The sequence below is a fragment of the Hypomesus nipponensis genome, chromosome 24 (genome assembly GCF_054491055.1).
Source record: "Hypomesus nipponensis isolate SF chromosome 24, ASM5449105v1, whole genome shotgun sequence".
NCBI classification, from domain to species: Eukaryota; Metazoa; Chordata; class Actinopteri; order Osmeriformes; family Osmeridae; genus Hypomesus; species Hypomesus nipponensis.
The window spans coordinates 7,985,277-8,006,648 of NC_140384.1; the positions used below are offsets into that span (position 1 = coordinate 7,985,277).

Below are 21,372 nucleotides of genomic sequence, written 5' to 3' on the forward strand. Positions count from 1 at the left end.
TCTTAGCTATGACAATGCTGATTCAAACTGGCCCGCAAGACTGTCTGCCTCTTCACTGGCGATAGCATTACGTAGCTCCTTAACTTTTCGATTGATCAGCTGTGAGCGAAAGCGCTCTCTTTTATTCTTATTGTACTTGGTTCATTCATGTTTGTGCATCCATTAGGTCAACAGTGCGCTCAGAAGCAGGACAACCGACAAAGAAAAGTAATTCAGGAGAATGTTAATGAAATACATATTGACCAAAGGGTTAAAACAATGACTTAATTACTAAATGTACTAAAAACAATTTACTGAAAAGGGGCTTCATTGCAGTTTCCAGTCAAAAATACTTTATCCATAATCAACATCAAAATACACCATTGTGGCTTCGGAACATTTCAAGGAGACTGAGTATCAAACACTGTTATAAATCGGACCTTTAACACAACCCGAAATCACACCACAAGCCATATATCTGTGTTCCCCATTTTTCTCTTAGGTCTTCAAAGCTGCAAACCACAATCTACAAGAGCTCAGTCCTGAGGTGGTGCTGTGTCCTGGGCTTCCGTTGGGGGGAGCTGGGCAGGCTGGGGGGTTGCCGGTCGTGGTCGCCCATACACACCGCCACAAAGAACAACGTCCCTCCGATCACCAGCGCGAGCCCAGCGAACCAGCCGGAGAACATGGCCTCCCCGAACTCCCAGCGCGGCACCACATCTGGCAGGCCCTCGTTCCAGAACTCCACCACGGTCACGTAAGCCACGATGGAGACGGGGGCCAGGGTGGTGAGGCCCGACACCCAGGAGAGGAGCCCGCTGAGGATGAGCAGCCCCCTCTTCAGCCCCTGCCTCCGCGGGCCCAGCTCCACGCCCTCCAGCCCCGGGAAGGCCACCACCACGGCCAGCGCCCCGGTGCTTATGGACACCAGCATGAGGACCCTGGAGGCTAGCAGGTCCACGGGCAGAGCCATGATGGAATCGTAGGCCTTGCACTGCACCCCCACCTCCTCGGTGAAGATACAGGTGTGCCACAGCCCCGAGTACCAGTTCTCCACCTCGTTCAGGTCCGAGTTCATGGTCTTCCACAGGGGGATGAAGGTGGTGATGAGGGTGGTGACCAGACCTCCGAAGGACACAAACAGAGCCGTCCTCTGCATGATTTTGGTGGTCAGGAAAACCATCTTTGGTCCCTCTCTCCCTGTGTCTCACACGCTCTCGGTTTCTCTCCCCGGTGCAGCGTCCCAGTCAGAGTGCAGGTGGAGAGTGAGAGAGGACCGCCCCTGCCCTCCTCCTCCTCCTCCTCAGGTATCTCTCCCCGCCCGCCAGCCCACCCTGCCCAGCGTCTTAATAAAACGCAAAGGAAGATAAGCCCAGCTCTGTGCCATTACAACAGACATACTGTTTTGGCGTCGTGATAAATATCGTTGCAGAGAACAATGGGCACTGTTTTTAAATGAAACCAGATATGTCCAGTGGGAATCTGGGCCTGAGGGTGGACGCGAGCAGTGTCCAATGAATGAAACAGGAGCCACTTGGGCACGAAGCAACAAACAAGGCCAAGAACTCGCCCAGGGGTGGTCAGACAGGTGGTCAAAGTCTTTTAAGTCTGTCCACTACTGCCTCTTGCAGTAATGATCATTTCCAATTATTTGCTGATGTCACTGATGTGGCTTTATGAGTTTGGGTCATTACCGCAGTCAAGGTGTCCTTTTTCTCCTTTGAGAAAATCGGATGACCTGCCAAGTGTCTCAAGTGTCGGGACCATGAATGGTACCTTGTGCTCACAGCAATCCTGCTTACAAAAGACCCAACACTTAGTCGAGGGTCCTCCATGAGTTTTTAAGATATCTGATTTGTAACTGGCATTGAAGAAGAAACTTGATCTTGGTTGTCAGTCTTGTCCTCCTTAACTTGAACACATGAATGCAAAACATGCTTTTCATAGGTAAAGAAAGTGATTTAGGAGGTACAGAAGTTACAGGACAGAAGTTGCAAAGAAGATTGGAATTAGCAATCCGATCACTCTAACAAACCTACAGCTGGGTGTATATGCATTAATACCCCTTGCCTATATGACTGGAATGTTCGTGTCACATAGGAAGCATTGTGCAAGCTTATCACCCACACATCAGACCCTGGAAGTCCAAATTGCTGAAGGTCATTGCTAATAGGACAAAGGTCAAGGATGAAGCTGTCCCGAATAAGCTTTGACTTCGGCCTCACTGGTTTTCTTGACCCCTTGACTGACTTCAGATGCACCAAGATAGGTACTCATCTTGTCCACACACTGTTTATCAGATAAACAGTTCCTTAGTAATAGCGGCAGGTTTGCCAGATTTGAAGACGTTAGCTCTGACACCTAACCAACAGGACTATCGCTATCAGAAAGGCATGCTGCAGTAATGGCCGACGACAGAGTCAGCTGGCCGGTGTGGCCGCGTAGGCAGGCACCGCCGTGACTCAGAGAATAGGCACCATTGTGCTAGACTTTGTCTCACCGTTTCAAGCAGTGTCCATCAGTAGATATCAATCTTTTCAGACACAAATTCAATTTGACTTAGGTCATATATTTAAGGCATTGAATACATCAAGTGTATATTCATGAATAACATGTTGACATAAGTAAATATATATATATATATAGTTATTATAATACAATAATACAAGTAGGTGAAATAATCACAGTATGCCTATAACCGATAAGAACCTACATGGAAAGGTACTGTACAAGTGTAACGTTACTATACAGGACATAGTCATAGGCTGGGTTTGACCCTATATATCACATGAATGTAAAATAATGTATAAGGAGAAGTATATATGAGGAAACAAATGCACAGGACTCCTGGTGGTGTCTTGTGTGAGTGAACAGAGACAAGAGGGAACTTTCATGCCAGTGAAATCTTCTGACAGCCTTCTTGAGAGCTTGTCTGGGCCTCCACACGCTGAAACTCAATCGCTCCTCTCAGTTCTCTGAGATCAGAACTTTTCTGATCGATTAAAACAACCTAATAAAATCGTCCGCCAGCATGGATAAAACGCAAGGTCGCTGCCTTTTTTTTTTTTTTTTTTTACATGCAAGGTCCAAAGGAACATCCAGACAGACAGATTCTGAGCAGGAAGGGATAGAAGTGGTGAAGCATGAATGGGCGAACAGAAACGGGAGGACACTGGCTCGCCCCTCTACAGTCCTATATGTCGGAGCCCATCTCGGCACACTGTTTGTCTGATATGTGCGTGGCCAGAGACTCGATGATGTCTAGCAGCAGCAGCTGGCTCAAGGATCTCAGGTTGGGAAGCTTGGACACCTTGGGAGGAGGGGGAGGAGAGCAAACCAAATCCAAACGTAAACAAACACACTCGAGCACAGCCCTGGAACGGGGGCAGCGGTGGCAGCAACATGCTCATACGAAGCCAAACAGGGGGGGGGAGGAGGGGGAGAAGGAATACAAAATAAAAAAAATTAAAGACCCCCCAAAAAATTATAATCTTAACGTTAAAGTGAACTTTGCGAGGCGGCGTTAACGCTAGCGTTGCTATGCTATGTAAACAAAGTGCTCCGTCGTGTTTTCGTTGGTTCTTTAAAACAAACAACACTCCGATCGGCACTGTGACCAAACGACACGGCCGGGGGGGATGAGGTGCTTGTTCAGCCGGCCGGCCTGTGAACTGTCTCTCCCTGAGGCAGAGAGAGAAGGGGTGGTCCACCGAGGGGTGAAGGGGGGGTCGGGTTCCCACTACGAGGGCCCGGGGAGGGGAGAGAGGGGGTGTGGTGGTGGGGAGGGAAGGGGGCGGGGTTATATCTCAGTTGCAGAGAGGGGAGGGGCAGCACCACGCCAAGGCTCCAGAGACCAGCCCACCCACCTTGATGAACTGGTGGACGATGATATGCAGGCAGTGCTTCTTCATGTCCAGGGCCTGGGTCTTGTCTGCAGCCTCCAAGATCTGAGGGGAGGGGGGGGGGGGGCACAGAGAGAGGGGGGTCTGAAGCAGCTGTCCTTCCCCGGGCTACATTGTAGGAGGCGGAGCCAGGGGCTACGCCAGGGGGACGACCCATGACCAAGACGAGGAAGACAGGTTTTTACCACCACGGCGCAGAATCAGGACCAGGCGGCTCCGAGACGTCACCCCAGATCGGGACCACGTCGGGCCAATCGCAGAGAGGTCGCGATCGGGTCGCACCCACAACCTGACACGTCGTCGTGGCGACGACGGGACGTGCGTGCAAAAAAAGACCCCAAATGCATGTCGGAACCCAAACCAGATACCTGCAGGACGTTCTCCACCGTGACGTTCATCTCCAGGTTCTGCTTGCAGTAGGCCTGGAGTCTGTTGTTGGAGAACCCATAGTAATACGGAGCTGCAAACAGGTAGCTGACAACATGGGTGAAGGAACCACACAGCAGCAGGTTCAGTCAGGGCGCACTTTAACAGAACACACCATCAGAATAGGACCCAAACTAATAATGCTACAACCATTCATGCACCAATTAGTAGATGCTTTTATCCAGAGAAAACCTACAGAGGGGGATTTGAACCTAAGGCCTCGTGACCTGCAGTTAACTGCTCTAACCACTGAGCTGTTTCCCCCGTCCCCACGACACGGACGTGAGCGGAGGGTGGTTGACGTGTGGAGGGTGGTTGTGGAGGGTGGTGGAAGGTGAAGGATACAGGGAGTCTTCTGGAGGCATGTTGACGTCTCCGTAGTAGATGTAGCGCAGCATGGACTCAAAGGCCTGCTTGCTGGGAACCATCTCCCCGATGGAGATGTTCACCTGGCCGTCCTCTGGCATGAAGGAGCGGAACATGGCCTCGAAGTAACTGGAATCAATCATAATAAAGAAGTCGGAGAAGGAGCAAGCGCCCACAGTCATTGCAGGTAAACGGTAGGGAGACTAGTGATGACTGATGTTAAAGATAAACGTGGCAAAATAATTCTAAGCGTGCGACGATGTAAAACGTTTCGATTGATTTCAAATGGCGAGGAAATCAAATGTATTGAAGTGAGTTTGTTAGGCTCTTATCGTTTTTTTTTTTTTTTCCTGCGTTCAGGAAGAATTTGACTCGTCGCATTCTTGTTGTTCGGTACGCACGCGGTCGCACACCAGTACGCATGCAGTAGAGTACGCATGCAGTAGTGTGCGAGTGCGCACTCGGCAGTATGACTGCGTACCTGGAGCGGGCGGCCAGTATGGCTTTGTGGGCGGGGCGCGGGTGTCCGTCCAACAGCAGGATGATGTCGCAGAAGTCCAGGCCGCCCCCCTCCAGGTAGGCCTTCATGTCCTGGACCAGGGAGGTCCCGATGTCCACCGGCTGGTCCGAGTACACTCGAGGAGGAGGCTGCTGCTTCCGCCGCACAATCTCCACGATCAGCGCCGTGGAGAGACGCTCAAACTCCTTGGTCATGATCACCTGGTTGAAGTGAGTCTCCTTCACCACGAAGTTCAGGCAGTGCTCCTGAGGGGGAAGACGGAGGAGAGGGTGAAGACCCCGTGGGGGGGGGGGGGGGGGTCATCTTCCGGGGAGTTCCCTCCATCTTTACGGCTGTGGGTTTCTCCTGGAATGTGCTGACCTTCAGCTGGTCCAGCTGCAGCTTGTTGGCGTTCTCGCACACGCTCAGGACGTTGAGCAGGTCGACGGACGCCTCGATGTACTGCACGCACAGCTGCTCCAGACGACACAGCTTGAAGCTCAGAGCCAGCTTGTAGACGTCCATGATCAGCAACACGTCCTGGACGTGACCTGGAGGGCGACACGCCACCTTCCAGAGCAACTGCAGATAACGATCGGCAAAGTGTGCGCGCGTGTGTGTGAGCGCTCACCTCGGCGAGGGTACAGGATCTTATCCGTGTAGAGGAACTGCATGAGGACCTCGAAAGGCTTGGCCTCGGCCTCCCTGATGGACACCTCCAGGAGAGGCTGGGCCCCCGAGGGCCGGCTCACACATGGGAGGTCCCTGGGCCCTGGGGGGGCCCCTCCTCGCTCTCCTCACAGCTCTCCGGCTTGTTCCTCTGTGAACGCACACGCACGCGCACGCAGGGGGGAGTGGACACCATGCACTTACGGAGGGGAAATGATGTTGTTGTTGTTTTTGTTTGTTTGTTTGTGTTGCAGTGGAGGCGTGTCCAGACTGACCTGTTTCTGTCTGTCCCGGGCCTGCAGGATCTTCTTACGCAGCCACTGGCATCTCGCCGTCACTATGGCGATGTGACCCAGAACTCTCTCCTCCCTCTGCACCAGGGACAGAGAAGGAGATGAAGAAGCTCTCGACCACACCCGCCCCCCCCCCCCCAGCCTACATCCTCCCCTCCAATCACACGCCGTGACAGACATGAGTACCCACCTCCCCCAGGATGAACTCCACGTCACAGAACTGCCTGTTCTCCCAAAGTTTGCCATAGTCCTCGTGAAGGGTGCACCTGGGGTAGCATGAAAACTGCAACCACATGAATAAATAAATAAGGATAGGTACATTAGATAAACACACATTTTAGACTGACAGATAGACAATTAGATGGATAGGCTGATATGCAGGAAACGTCAAGCCGATATCAGATTTCGAGGGTTTCTTCAGAGTTCAGATGGGTTAAAAGGCCCACCTGGAAGCGGTACATCTCGCCGCTCCGCACGTTATTGTCCACCGTGCCTCCGAAGACGTACATGGCGTCGTGGATGACGGCGGCGGCGTGGAACAAACGCCCGCTGGGCATCTGAGGAGAGGCAGAGAGAGGGTTAGGAGGCCTGGCGCGACACAGACCCCCTGCGGGACGGCCTGGAGGGTGATCCTTGAAAAGTGACTGGAGGAAAAGAGAAAAGAGCAAAGCAGATGAGATCGGCGTTTGTGGGAGAACAGGTGTGAATGAGGTCCCCGTCCCAGCTATTTGTCCCAGTTTTTAAACCAGTGGTTAGTGACTGGTGTTCTGTGAACTTGAGGCTGGGCTCGTTGACAGCAGTCAGTTAGTCACACACCACAGCTATGGGTCTGTAAACACGCTAGCTAGACTTGTTTTCACCCCGTAAACGACCACATGCTCAAATGAGTGTGCGCTGTTCGTCGGAGCCAGAAATGAAGACATGTCAGAAGTACACACGTTTGGGATTTTAATGAAGGTATTTTACCACAATTGACCCTTGAGATGAAGTCATCTCGTTTCCGAGGGGATCCTGGGAGGGGTTGAGAGAACAGTGGTACTTCAACAACAACAAAAAGCATCGAAAGCTACATCAAACAGGAGACAGGTTAGTGACAACACTCTGCGAGTCATGGCACACAGCCGGCAGAGCGGCATGGCACACAGCCGGCAGAGCGGCATGGCACACAGCCTGCAGAGCGGCATGGCACACAGCCGGCAGAGCGGCATGGCACACAGCCGGCAGAGCGGCATGGCACACAGCCGGCAGAGCGGCATGGTACACAGCTGGCAGAGCGGCTGCGTAGGGGGCGCACCTCGCTGTCCAGGCTGGGCTGGACCACCTCCCAGCTCTGGGAGTCCACGTCGTAGCTGTGGAGCTCGTTGGGCAGCGTGTTGTCAGCCGCCCCGCCGAACACGTAGAGGTGGCGGTCGAAGGCCACCATGGTGTGTCCGTAGCGCCTCTGGGGCGGGGGAGGGGAGCCCCGCAGCAGGTGCTCGGTGGGGATGCGGGTCCACCTGAGGGGGAAGAGGCACAGGCTGGGTCAGACCACACAGTTAAACCTTCTTAAACCTTGATAAACAAGCTCACGTTTCACTTTAGACGTGTGTCATCGCCCTCCCCCCCCCCGAATAGCATGTTTTGAGTCTGTGTATTCCTGACTGGAAAAAGGTTTCAGTCTGGTTTGGAGCTGGACTTAAGGACTCACATGTGGCCCTTGAACTCGAACTGGAAGAGGTTGTTGGTGATCTTAGCTCCGCTCTGGCCAGAAAACACAAACATCTTGTTCCTGCACACGGCCACGGGGAAGTTGCAGCAGGACGGCGGAATCTCTCCACTCTGAACGATCTGAAACACACCGCGGCACATCCAACATCAGTGTTTCCCGCGGCACTTTTCAGTTAAGGCGGCCGCCTAAGCAACACATGCCTGCCACCTTAACTACTTAATCAAAAAATAAAAAATACATAAAATGTATAGCGGTATCTGCCGTTGTTCTGTTTTTGACCCTTCCATTCCAAACTGTAACCAACAACAGTCTCCCTTCTCTGCAGAACGCATTAGTCTATCTATCGCACAAACTGATGTTTCGTGGGTTGTTTTTGTAAACATGAAGGAGGTGTGTGTTCCGAGGGTGTTCTCCTTCTCCAGGAGAATGTTCCAGACTCTCACCTCCTCCCAACAAGCATGCTCTCGGTCCTGGAGACTGATGGTCCACATGTCATTTAACCTGCAGATGGGGAACAGACGAAACACTCGCCACGTCAGAGACGACAACTACTGCACTCTCGTGGAATGTGGGAAACGATTGATTTCGTACTACCTGGCGTTCCCATCATAGCCAGCGAATATCCAGAGTTTATCACTGTAGACTGTGGCTCCGTGGGCTGATCTGGCCACAGGAAGACTGAAACACAGGTAAGGTCCCGTCACTGCTTGTTATAATGTACAGGCATGGAGGATTAGGAAAACATGGCAAGATGTTGTTAATTTCTTACCTGCCCTCAACTTTCCACTCGGTCCACTGTCCTGTTGCGAACTTGTATTCAAAGAGGTCATTTTTGTTTTTCAAGTTGGAGTTGGAGTAGATATCACCCGTATAGCCCCCTGAAAACAGACAAAACATTACCACCAACAACAAATGTTAATTGCTACGCAGGCTGTGACATCCGAATGACTGCGCAAACTCACCGAATACAAACATGCTGCTGCCATACACCACAGCGGAGTGATGGTACCTGGGTGCCGGCGGGGTGCCCGTGGTGAAGGCTCTACGATACACATCAAGCGCAACACATGTCAAGATTGTTCGCTAATATTGTAAAACGAGTATTGAAACGAGTATTAAAACGAGGGTGCATTCCATTCTTACCGACACCATGAGCAGTCTTTGACGTCAAAACGTAACAGATCGTTCAGCATGTTTTTCCTATGTGCCGGGTTAAGAACGTACAAGTAAAACAACACACCGGGTTTCGGTAGACATGTTGCGAACTACACGCTATCACAACAATATTGTTGTCTTACCCATTGTCTCCCCCAAACACATAAATGGCATCCCTGTATGCCACCACGGTGTGTTTACTGCGCCTGTGTGACGTGAAGAGTTCATGGATTAATACATTGTGGCATGACCAAAAACATTCATTTTGCTCTAGCTAGCGAAAGGAATGTCATGTGAGATTAGCCAGATTACCTTGCCCCAACAAACTCGTCACACGGCGGGAGCCTTCTCCAACGATGAACGGTCTCAAAAGGGCCAAAATTAAGTGTCAGGTATTCCACGCTGTCCGAACAGCTGTGGTCGAAATCAACACTTGGGGCAACTTTGGATTTACAAGACATGGTTGTCGCGGCAAACCATCACACGTTCAATCAGTCACACTAAAATGAGCAAAACAAGTCTAGCGAATAAAGAACAGAAGCCGTTTGTGACGGTTTTGGAGAATTTGCTGCGAACTGCAAGGCATTTGGCATTACATAGTCCTCGAAAAAACTGTAGCAAAACACAACCAAGAGATTACAATAGAAAAATATTAGCCTAGCTGTTAGCTAGAAACTAGCTACAACGCTGTCAACAAAACGAGTGACAGCGAAAGGGAGCTAGCTAGGCCAGCTAACGTCACCCTATCTATGTCTGCTTTATCGTATGATAAACCTATTACAGTTCATTTTGTTTAAAACTAGCTAGCTATCTTTGTTTTAGTCGTAAGTGTGTTTTATAAAGCATAACAAGAACGGTCGTACACCCACACCTCTAAATGATTGCTGGAAATTGTAGTTTATCAACAACACCTTCCAATTCACGAGGCGTTAACAAGAACCACAGTTCCCCTTCACCTAATTCTTCCTGGTACAAAACCACAGAATAAGTAGCGAAGGAAATATTTGACCAATCACTGTAAGGAAAGTGATCAGCTGTTTTTTTTTCTGTATAGTGTGTACGGTCGCCCCCTACTGGTATAAAATGTAAACATGTTCCCAAAGTATCTTAAAGTGGTTCCAAAAGTAAAATAAGGAGAAGCCATTTATTATGTATTTCAATGTTTCATATAAAATCTTGAAAAACACAACAGAGATTGAGGAGTTTCATTTGTCTTTACTTGTTGACGACACCGAGAGATTATCAATAGAAAAGATTGGCATAAGTGTGAGGAAATTCCTTATTTGACCTTATTTGGCCCAATAAAAGAGGTTCTTGCATGTTTATTCTTGATCAGCAACGTGTCACCATCAAAAACGATTTAAACATCAATAAAAAATAATAAGTTAAACCCCACTCAACACCAATATGTTTTAAAAGGGGAAAAAAGGTACTTTAAGGGGATACTTATCACCATGTGTTCAGATTGTGAGGTCAACTTTCTAGCACCCATCGGAAACATTTTATTTTTCAAAACAGGTAAATGGAGTCAATACATTTGACATGAAACAAAAACAAAAGTTCACAAGCCCGCGATTGAATAACACAACAAACATAAAACACAGAACTAAAGACATTCAGACCGTGACAGCCTGTTCCAATCCCCTTCCTCATCACTGTCACAAACACTAAACACTTCTCCTTAACACTTCTAACACCTCATTCTCTAACAGTGAATTGGCCCCTTTTGATCATGTCTCTGATCACCAGTTGATGAGATCTCTCACATGGCCCCACAGCCTGGTGATCCACAGGTTGACCCCCAGCTCTGTCAAGTATTGCAGTTCTGGAGTAAGCATCTTCCGGCACATCTTCCGGTAGGCCTTGTCCACATTCTTCTTCAGGTTGTAGCCCATGATAGACTTCTCACCCATAGGCTGCCAGGGCTGCATGGCAGTTTCCTGGATACTTCCCGCCTCCACGGCATGGCCACCCTCAATGCACATGGCCGCCATCTCCGCGTTCCTCCTCTTCAACTCGGCCACGTCGTCGGCCATGCGCTTGTGTCCGTATGCCTTCACCTTCCTCCAGAAGGTGGCGTTGAAGTGTCGGTACAGCTTCCAGTCCAGGGCGTTCCACTCGCGGGCTTTGGCCCTCAGCTCGGGGGTGAGTTTGGACACGGTGGAGCCTTTGCGAGCGTTGAGCTTGAAGAAGAGGAGGTCATCCATCTCCCAGCAGAGGGCGTCCTTGAGCAGGATCAGGGACTCCTCGAAGTGCTCCACCAGCATGACCAGGTGGAAGCGCTCGGAGATGACCCTGATGCCCTCCTCCACTCTGGGGTCGCCCGGGGCCAGAGTGTTGTCCTGCCCAAAGTCAAAGAACAGCAGGTTCTTGAGGTAGAAGGAGTTGAAGCCCTCCGGGTCAAAGTAGTGACGCGGATCACGCAGGAACTCGGCCAGCTTGTCTTCGCCCGGAATCTTCCACGTCAGAGGCACCAGACGGCCAAAATAGTGGAAGGAGGATTCGAAGAGCTCGGCCGGCTCTCTGAGGATGGTGACGTAGGAAGTGTCTGTGGGAAGCACTCTGGCCACCTCGGGGGCATTGAAGCGCATGTGGTTACACATGATGTTGAAGCACATCCCAGGTCTGTAGTCCCTTACCTGGGAACGCTGGAAAGACGAGGGGTAGAAGAAGTCATTGCGGCTGTTGGGGAAGGCAAACTTGAGCCTGTGCTTCTCTCCGAAACGGAAGAGGATGTTGAGGAGCGTGCTGCTCGCCGTCTTGTGGGTTTTCATGAACAGGATGTCTACTTTGGGGGTGCAGAGGCTAGCCTGTCCCGGGAGACGCTGGGAGCTGTTTGGGATTGACGAGGTGTGTGGTGGGCTGGGACGATGCGCACAGGAATAAGGCACAGGAACCCTGAAAGATAAAGAAAACATAGCATCTAGACTCAAGCCACCATGTCGCTATAGTAACTGTACACTGCACATCTATAACCAGTACACAGAATGTCATTGAGAAGACTTCTGGGTTGGAAAAAGGCCTTACTCTGGGAGGTTGAGGTGGACCTGAGGAGCAGACAGGCAGTAGAGCAGGATCATGCAGCTGGTGAGAAGGGTACCCAAGACCAAGCCTTTACAAACGGACCTCCACTGTCTTCCCTGCTTGACAACCATGGTCAGAAGTGACAGACTCTCTGGAAGAGAGAGTCGAGAGAAGGAATGTTCAAATGTTTTCTAAGGATTATTTATCAAGGTAAAGGGGCTGAAGCCAAGTTGATCTGTTTGTCTCATTACACCGGGGTCTCATGTGTCCAATTATTGTATTCAGAGATAAACTCCTAAACTGGGAGAGTGTTTACTTAGGCAAATACATACAGTTCTTAAGGTAAATGCAGATGAGATGAACCTGAATATAAGAGATAAGAGATGAGATCAACTTCAGACAGAATAGTTTATTGACTTAATGTCATTATTCCAATTGTGCTGACACAATAGTTATACCTGTTCTCTGGTGTACCTTGTCTTCCCATGCCATCTATCTCTTTGATTAATATTGCAAGACAGTGGAAAGATCCTTCAGCCCCGCCTACTCTCGTTGTGGTGTGTAATGAGATCTGTACAGTGACATGCCTCACTCAGCATTAAAAAGTAACATGGGAGACACACTGAAGCACAGGAGGGAGACAAGATCCTACACCAATCAATAAAACATCTTCTTTACCGTTAAAGCTACAAGACAAAATCATTTTATCGATCCCGTAAACAAGCCTAGTCAGAGAATGCCCTTTTGTCAGACCAGTCAATCTACGAGAACAAGTAAAACATGTTGTATTGACGTCAATCAATTTGCGTGTTAACAGACAACTCATTTTCCTTCTAAAAGTTGTCTGCCCAGATATCGGGTAAAAGGCCTGTGTTTTCTCCTTCTTTGTCTCTGACCGTGAAGGGCTCTTTGTGGGGGCGTGTAAGGGAGCTTTCTCCCTGCTCTGAGCCCAGCAAGACAGACACTAAAGAGCTAATCTGGATACAAGGTGCTTGACTGGAGTAGCGCTGCCTCTATAAGCCGTCAGCATGGGAGGCCCCCCGGGGCCAATAACAAGCACCTGCCATCAGATTGTTTACCTTCTTCTCTCCTGATGAGGGTGTGGCTTACCTGAAGACCCATTCACCATTAATCCTTTTTTAATTGTGGTCATTTTCGCTTTGCCATGTTTTTGAATGTGTCACTCAATAACTCAATTTACTCTGTGGTTCCTGCTTAGTAATAGTAGGAACACAATATGTGAGTTATAACATAAGCACTCATTTAAATTGTAAGCTCTAACTTTCAGGGGCAAAAGTGCATGTTGACAGTTCCATCACAGACAGTGATTGTACAGTAGATAAACCTCAAACAGAAACTTATACTACAGAATTCACAAAAATATTTTTCTGCTAATTTATTTTCCTACATCCTACAAACTGACACATAATAATGCACAATAACCTGATAATTTGATGCAAGTACATAAAACAAACATACGTACGTTTTACCCCACTGCTTTCCGTCTACCACTCCGAACATATAGGGACGACAACAGACACTTTACCCTCTGGCGCAGTAATCCTCGTTCAGTCCTCTGATAGCTGTTGCTCCACCAGATGCATAGCTCTGAGTGGACAACCCTGGTATCTGCCCCTAAGCCACTGCAGTCTCAGAGAAGCTATCAAGTCCACTGGTGGCCAGATCCTGAGACAGACATGCCGTCAGGAGTCTCACCCAGTCCCAGCACTCTCCTTATCATTCATGCAACTTTGCAAGATCCATTCACCCGGCAGGTGGTCTCTCTCTTTCTCTCTCTCTCTTCCCCCCTCCCTCCTTCCTCTCGTCTGTTCATGCAGAGCGCTTGTTTCGGGCCTCCTCCTCCTCCTCCTCTGCTTGTTCTAATTTCAAAAACGAGGACTGACCCAGCACCTCTGAGAGGCTCAGACAGTCACCTGTGACGTCAGCTCTCCCTTGTCAAGGGACTCGAGCTTGTCAGTGTGTGTGTGTGTGAAATGAGAGATGGCCCGGCGGGGGGAGGGGGGGGAGAAGGGGTGGAGGAGGGAGATAGAGAGAGAGAAATGGAGAGAGGGTGTAGCTCTATGGCCTCTATTCTCTGTTTGCACACAGGCGGCTATTGAGAGTGGACACTGCAGTCTGAGCTGCAAGCTGATAGCAAGCAGCAGAAAAGGAACAAAGCACCAAACCAAGTCACAAAGGCCTCAATTGTGACATTCGATAAAGCATCTTACAGTCCTGCTCTGAAAGCATAGTTATGAAGCAGATAAAGCATGTTCATGGTCAAATACAGTTGGTAATATACGACTGTAAAACATCGTAGTAAAGCAGAACAGTTGTTTTTCTAGAGATGAAGTTTGCATATTGACACATACAATTGATGTTGTGTTTCCTGCCCTGGATTTGCTCTGACTTGTAGTCTCTATAGGCGTAATCATAGGAATTCGATCATGCATTTTAAAATCCAAGTCATATAATTGTTTGATAATGGGTTATCATTAGACACCCACCTGGAGTCTGTCCTGTAGTCTGGATATTTTGTATCTATCCTTTAAAACTGCACACATCCATACCACAACAGTAGGATTGTCAATAGAGAGTGTGGAGATAGACCTCCAGCTAGAGACTGATGAGTTAATTTGGCACTGGGAGCAAGGATGCAGCAATATGTGGTCATACACCCCTGGTCAACAACATGGTTGGAGAGGGAGGGAGGGTCTCATTCCTCACTGTTGTCCTCTCTATGCACCAGCAACCCAGCATCGGGGATCACGTTGGTGGTCTCCTCACCCCGGCGCCCGGCAACAACACTCAGGCCATTGTTGAGCACCCCTGAGTGCCAGGCTGAGCCCCGGACTGGGCGGGCACGCGGCAGGGGGCGTCGGCCTGACCAATGACTGAGGGGCGAGGGGGTGCATGACTGGCCTGGCCCCTGGCCCATTGAGATCACAGCTTCATCACAGGGGCCGAGGAGGGCGGGGCTTCGTCGTCATCACCGCCCACCTGACCCCGACTCCAACCAATCACTCAGCCTCCCACACACTGACTCCATGGCGACCTCTGAGCCAATGAAGATGTTGAGCCCTCTGGCCTTAGCTCCAGCATGTTTTCTTCAATCACGTAAGAATCCATGCATGCTATTCTGACTCCTGGACAGCATCAATCATTATTTACTTCGGCACCACGCCTTTTGGGGTAACATGCAAATTATATGCTTTTGCAACAGGAGATGGATGCAGGTGTCACATGTAAATGTTCCACAAGTTTAAATGTACGCGTAGCACAAATAGTGGTTGGTGAGAGTGTTTCAATGTCTGGTTTGTAATTGGCAGTAGAACACATCAGGGTATAAAATTGACATTGTTACAACAAAAATGTAAGTATCCAACTCCATTTAATAAGTGTTACAACAGATTAAAATGACTGGAAACGGGTGAAAGATCTTGAGGGAAAACTGCGTGCCAACAGTCCTTTCTCACACATTCCCCTCACTGGGACGACTCTCGAAACACGACACGCAAACCAGGACAAACCCACATCCCCCCTCGTGGGACTCTCTGCATGATAACAAACTCATGAGTTTCAGGAGATTTCAGCCGCTGATGTATGCAAGTCACATACAAATACAATACGAGTCCTTTATGTGGTCGACGTTCTCTCCTATTGTTTCTTGGCCTTCTTCTTCTTCTTGTCCGGCTTGCTGGCTTCGTCGTGGGCTTTTCTCTTGGCTGCCAGCTTGTTTGCCTGTCATGTGAGAGAGGATGTAGTTAATGAACAGTGATGAGGGCAGTGAACCTACCGGCGTTCGAGACTCGAACCAAGGTCGTGTCACCACTGCAGAGGTTATCGTTTCACATGCGAGCATTCCAGAACCAAGCCATTCGCCCGCGTTAACCATTATCCCTTAAAATTGAATTGGCTTGGAGGCAAACAATGATTTTATTTCCATATCTTATGTTTCCCTGGAGGTGTGTGAGACCACTGGAACAGTCTGTTCCCATGCGGACAGGTGACCAGGGATGATTGACAGCAGAAGGTCGCTGGGGCAACCCACAGCCACGGAGATTAGCGCTGCTCACCTCGCGGACTGTCCTCTTCTTGCCGAACATGATCTTGTCGTAGAGGTGCTTCTCCTTCTTCTTCATCATCATGATGGCCAGCCGTTTCTCCTCGGCCTTCTCCTCCTGGTCCAGACGCGCGCGGTTCTCTGCCTTCATCTTGCCTGGAGTCACCTTCACAGGGAGGGTCTGCGGGGGAGAGAGAGGACGTTCTCAGTCAGAACAACGTGTCTGACATCAGCTTTGGTCGGGATATGGCGGTTCTCCATCCCGGCTTCTCCCCCGGGAGGTGAGGACAGAGAGCAGGCTGACAGCCACCTACCTTCACCTGGGTTCTCCTGTTCTCCATCTCCTTCAGGTTCTTCTCATCTGCCACCTCCTCATCCTCCTCCTCTTCTTCTTCTTCTTCTTCATCTTCGTCATCATCGTCTTCCTCCTCCTCGTCCTCCTCTTCCTCCTCCTCTTCTTCTTGTCCTGGGGTTAAAGTAAAACAAAATCAAAATTGATGTTCAAAATAAATAATTACGCTTTCATCATCTATATTTATATCGAGATATGTGGATGGAGCAGAAGGCCACAGTGACGGGAGCGGGAGGAAAAGAGAGAGAGGCCTCTCACCAGGCTTCTCCCCGCGCTGCAGGGCCATCAGCTTCAGCTTCTCCGGAGGCACATAGTCCCCGTCTTTCTCCTCCACGAAGGGCGACAGGTGAGGGGGCAGGGTCACGCCCAGGAAGTAGTCCTCCACCGGCAGCAGGATCTTGGCGTTGACACAGTCAAACACCCACTGCGGCTGGATGTAGTACCTGCAGAGATGACACACCGAGAACACGATTCCAGAGCGTTAGATCACGATTCCAGAGCGTTTCAAGGCTGGTGGGCTGAGACAAAGGCCTCGTGACCGAGGAAGTATCTACGCTCAGTTACCAGGGCGACCGGCTCTGTCGTGACCTTGTGACCTCACCCCCCAAAGACACAAAGAGACCCTGCTATACTGGCATCCTGTGGGCGGGGGTAGTGGGTGCCCCGCCCACAAGATGCCAGTACAGCAAGGTTTCTTTGAACCCTCTCTAGAAGGATGAACCATCTGAAAGAGACCATTGTGGGAGGGAAAACTGCCATATTTATTCCATTTAGACTTAACATGGAAAAAGGCCAGCCTAATATGGCTGTAGTCCAACGTGTGTGTTAGTGTTGCTTCCTTACCTGTTGATGTACTGTTTATCCATGTTGGGTCTGTCCACTATTTGGTGGGTAATGGTCTCATCGGTCATGTCGTACGTGGCTCCGATACATTGTGACTTGTCCCAGGACACCTGGCCACCAAAACACCTGAGTGGGACCAGGGAGGAAGACAGGACCGTCAAGACCAGGTCTAAGAGTCCAAACATCTACAGCCTGTAGTGTTTTCAAAGTATGGTGGGAACTTGTGGGAACATCTTGTAGTGGAGTGGAGAGCTGGGTCTCACCTCAGGACGAATGCCAGGGACTCTCTTGGAACCTCTCTGTTGACGAAGAACTTCAGACCTTCGAAGATCCTCTTCTGGGCCTCCTGCTCCTTCTGTTCCTTCTCTTTGGCCTCCATGTTCTCCATGTCCTCCTAAGGTAAAAACAAAGGGTGATATTCAACACTGGCCTGTCGTGAAGACCACAAACAGCTTGGTTTTATCATTTTCGTTTACAAAGCCCTCTCGCCTAGCAACCCGAGTGTTCCCCTGTCCAACACCTCAATTCATCAGAGTATTCAGCTAGTCTAGTGTTTGGTCCCTACAGCCCACGCACCACCTGCCTCCCCCGTTATATCTGCCATGTTTAAACTTCACAAACATCTACGGCCATGCAGGATTGGTTTAAGGCAGGGGTTCCCAATCCTGGTCCTCCCTGCCCTGCATGTTTTAGACGTTTCCTTGTTCCAACACACCTGATTCAAATGAATGGCTCGTTAGCAGGTTTCTGCATAACTAGATAACGACCCATTCATTGGAATCAGGTGTGTTGGAGCAGGGAAACATCTAAAACATGCAGGGCAGGGAGGCCCGAGGACCAGGATTGGGAACCCCTGGTTTAAGGGATTGTGGATGGTGTGGATGGCGGGGGAGATGTGTTCACCTCGTCTGCAGGAAACTTGTCCATCTGTCCCTCCTCCTCCTCGGCGGTGGACACGACCCGCGCCAGGCTGGCGCTCAGGGCCGACAGTTTCTGGACAAAAACGAGACGCCGCGGAGCGTGAAGAGAGACTCGTGCCAACACAGAGGATCACCACAGCACAGCGTGACGGAAACACAACGGAGAAATGGCGGTTGGTGGTCCTACCTCCAGGTAGCTCTCAGAGTCCATGGCGTAGTCTTCCTCATACTCTGCCTTCAGGTCTGCCTCTGCTTTGCTGTCCATCTGAGGAGAAGAAGAAAAAGACACGCTTGGATAAAGCTCTCTGGACACGAGACACAACTTACACGTCAAGGACAAACTTCCTTTCGCTACGATATAGTACACTGACTAACACAAGTTAAAGACAACAGTGGTGATATGTCCAGCCGGATGTTAAGGGGGAAGGTCAGAGAGCGGGCGTGGGGTACCTTGGGTGGGTAGACCAGGTTGAGGGTCTGGTAGAGGCGGAAGTTGATGAACCCCAGAAGGGTTGTGTACATCTCTGTGAACGTGGCCATGACTCTGTAGTCCACATCTGTGGGATGCTGCCAGAGAGAGAGAGAGAGAGAGAGCGAGAGAGAGCGAGAGAGAGCGAGAGCGAGAGAGAGAGGTGAGGACTACAGGCCTTCCAACATGGCCGACAGCAGCCTTGCTCCAGAAAATACACTACCTGAAAACATCTCATAAACCATGTACCCGTCAAAATGAATGAAGAGATCCATAAAAAGTATTTGATGATTAAAGAAAAGGACTGGGTTAAAGAGATACTGCACAGCCTGTCTATACAGGGTTGACCAGCAGAGTGGAATATGTACAGTACAACCTTTTTCTTTGATTGCCACAACCACAAAAATCATGGGAACCGATCCAGAAGTGGATCTTTAAGCAGACAGCAAACTAAGATGTGAAAAGTACAAAACCTTACAGACTGACATGCATTCACCTCCAACAGAGCATGTAGAACTCAAGTCAAAATAACAACTGCTTGAGGAGAGGCTGCAAGCCAACAACATCAGTTAGGTCCTATAGGAAAGGGTTATCATCACTGGTTGGTTATCATCACTGGTAGGTTATCATCACTCCATACTTACATCATGAGCAAACTGGTAAGGGACCAGCCATGTGACGGTCTGTCCAAGAACCTCCGCTTGATAGTAGATCCCCTTTATGGAGAGGAACACCTGTCAGGGAAAACCACAGCGAGTTAGATGTTTACAGGCAAAACCCCAGTCCAGGTTTACACAACCCCATCTGTGGGGGTCAGATGGCTGAGCGGTTAAGGAGTCGGGCTATTAATTCATTAATTTCGATTCCCGGCCATGCCAAATGACGTTCTGTTAGGCAAGGCACTTCACCCTACTTGCCTCGGGGAGAATGTCCCTGTACTTACTGTAAGTCGCTCTGGATAGGAGCGTCTGCTAAATGACTAAATGTAATGTCCTCACAAGAACAACATACCAAAACATGCGTTTTGCATATCTGTCAATATAAACAAAAGAATAACCAATCGCACGAACGCTCTCACGCATGAAAAGATCACGTCTCTGAATGACAAGCTTCATTTTGAGCCAGAAAGGTCCGACAGCAGGCCGACGGCCCTTACCTTTCTGAGGGAGCGAGACGTGATAACGAAGTTCATCCACTCCACACTGAGGCGCCGGCACAGCGTAATGGTCTGAACGTGGCACTTCCCTGTGCGGGCAAACGTGGAGAACAGGAAGCACATGGAGAGGGCGTCGTCGATGTCACGGACGGCATCGATGAACGTTGGGTACCTGACACACAAACAGGACGATAGATGTCTCGCAACGGCAGTCATGGGGATTCAAGCCACTGTCTTGGAATCCAGCCTGAGCAGACATGCAGTCCGCTCTCTCAGGCAGAGTTATTATGGCTCCTTAGTGCCCCCTGGTGGACAACTGTAAGCATGACACCGACACTTGGGAGTCTCACCTCTCCTTGATGATGTGGTCCAGTTTATATCCTGGTTTGTTGTCCCTCAGTCTTTCCACTCCTGTCCATTCTGACTTTCCGTAAGCCTTCCGCAGCTTACGCACAAACACCTGCAGAGCACAGAACGGAACAAATACATTGTTTGATTAAACGCCAGAGCAAATTAAGTTCTTCGACTTTTATTTTCGTAAAAAGATTTGGACAGAGGACGGCCATATCAACATCAAACATGCCAGGTCAGTTAGAGAAAACACCTTAGCGTTACCTTGTACTCCCTGAACTTTCCTACGATGGGTTCATGCAGGAGGAAGCGGATGTCTTTGAGCAGGTAGAACGTCCTCGGAGCAGTGGAGCCCTTGTTCACCTTCTTCTTGTGTTTGGGCTCGTGTGGATAAATGCCTTTCAGGATACACAGCCGTCTGTGGAACACATCGAAACGAAGAGTAGGTTTGAGAAGGACAGACAGGAAAAGGATGAACCTTTGCAGTTTGAAAGACACAGAGGCACAATATTTTGACAATTACAATTGGAGCTGGACATTAGCCATCAATAGCTACCTGAAATCTGCTAAACTCAGTTGAAGCTTCTTGCGAGCTTTGTTTCTGGTGATGTAGTTGGTGGCGGACCCCCTCTCATACTGGAACAGTCAATAGTTATTTAGCTCACAAACATAAAAACATAACGTTCTATAATGATACATTAGATCTAGTACAACTGTATAGCTAGCAAACTGGTTAGCTGGCTGTAGATTGCAAATAATTGAGACGCACATAATAGTTGACGAGTGATGTGATATTTCAAACAGAACATTTACATTAAGTTAATGTAACACAGTTAACACGAAGTAACACGCCATATATACATGGATAGGAATCTGGCAAGCTAATTAACCTAGATAATAAATTCCTGGCAATAGTTAGCTCGTGATAATGTTAGCCAACCAGCTAGCTAACGTTAGTTTTTGTTGCAACAGAAATCTGTTATGACATTACACCTTGTGAACTTACTTTCTTTTTCTGAAGACCCCCCATTTATTAAATGGAATGTGTGTGCCGTCAAATTGTTGATTCCGATTCCTTTTATTTTCTATACAATCATGTAAACACAACAGTACCAGCTATCTACGAGACACGGGTGCTGGTCCTGGTTCATACACGTGTTAGGAACGCTGCTGCGTCAAGGACCCCAAAAAATGATA

The 21,372-nt window shown here is 49.4% G+C and overlaps 4 protein-coding genes across 5 annotated transcripts; all 4 read right to left on the reverse strand.

Moving 5' to 3' along the window:
• Positions 1–207: 207 nt before the first annotated feature.
• On the reverse strand, positions 208–2,388 carry cldn26 (claudin 26). Its single transcript, XM_084690166.1, has one exon. It carries the CDS (start codon positions 1,160–1,162, stop codon positions 506–508), a length of 657 nt encoding a protein of 218 aa, XP_084546292.1. The 5' UTR covers positions 1,163–2,388; the 3' UTR covers positions 208–505.
• A 139-nt stretch (positions 2,389–2,527) lies between these two features.
• Positions 2,528–9,926, reverse strand: lztr1 (leucine zipper like post translational regulator 1). The gene is given in 20 exon segments (XM_084690162.1): positions 2,528–3,289; positions 3,846–3,926; positions 4,250–4,355; positions 4,653–4,802; positions 5,155–5,438; positions 5,554–5,723; positions 5,804–5,947; positions 5,950–5,992; positions 6,117–6,212; positions 6,325–6,417; positions 6,581–6,691; positions 7,429–7,630; positions 7,822–7,961; positions 8,286–8,343; positions 8,437–8,520; positions 8,612–8,720; positions 8,805–8,884; positions 8,986–9,042; positions 9,141–9,203; positions 9,310–9,926. Coding segments are annotated over 20 exon segments (2,337 nt in total). The 5' UTR covers positions 9,459–9,926; the 3' UTR covers positions 2,528–3,172.
• A 266-nt stretch (positions 9,927–10,192) lies between these two features.
• gal3st1a (galactose-3-O-sulfotransferase 1a) lies at positions 10,193–13,914 on the reverse strand. The gene is made up of 3 exons (XM_084689991.1): positions 13,505–13,914; positions 12,025–12,172; positions 10,193–11,895 (listed from the first exon to the last, which is right to left on the reverse strand). The coding sequence occupies exons 2-3, from the start codon at positions 12,150–12,152 to the stop codon at positions 10,740–10,742; spliced, it is 1,284 nt and encodes a 427-aa protein (XP_084546117.1). The 5' UTR covers positions 12,153–12,172; positions 13,505–13,914; the 3' UTR covers positions 10,193–10,739.
• A 1,479-nt stretch (positions 13,915–15,393) lies between these two features.
• Positions 15,394–21,339, reverse strand: pes1 (pescadillo ribosomal biogenesis factor 1). Of its 2 annotated transcripts, none has more exons than XM_084690722.1 (15): positions 21,182–21,339; positions 20,732–20,811; positions 20,440–20,593; positions 20,175–20,284; positions 19,825–19,996; positions 19,313–19,402; positions 18,650–18,766; positions 18,387–18,464; positions 18,183–18,272; positions 17,543–17,673; positions 17,280–17,405; positions 16,695–16,879; positions 16,405–16,550; positions 16,098–16,265; positions 15,394–15,762 (listed from the first exon to the last, which is right to left on the reverse strand). In XM_084690722.1, the coding sequence occupies exons 1-15, from the start codon at positions 21,203–21,205 to the stop codon at positions 15,679–15,681; spliced, it is 1,755 nt and encodes a 584-aa protein (XP_084546848.1). In that variant the 5' UTR covers positions 21,206–21,339; the 3' UTR covers positions 15,394–15,678. The 2 variants fall into 2 exon arrangements, with proteins under 2 accessions (XP_084546848.1, XP_084546847.1); XM_084690721.1 differs by having other exon boundaries at positions 16,399–16,550.
• Positions 21,340–21,372: the final 33 nt, after the last annotated feature.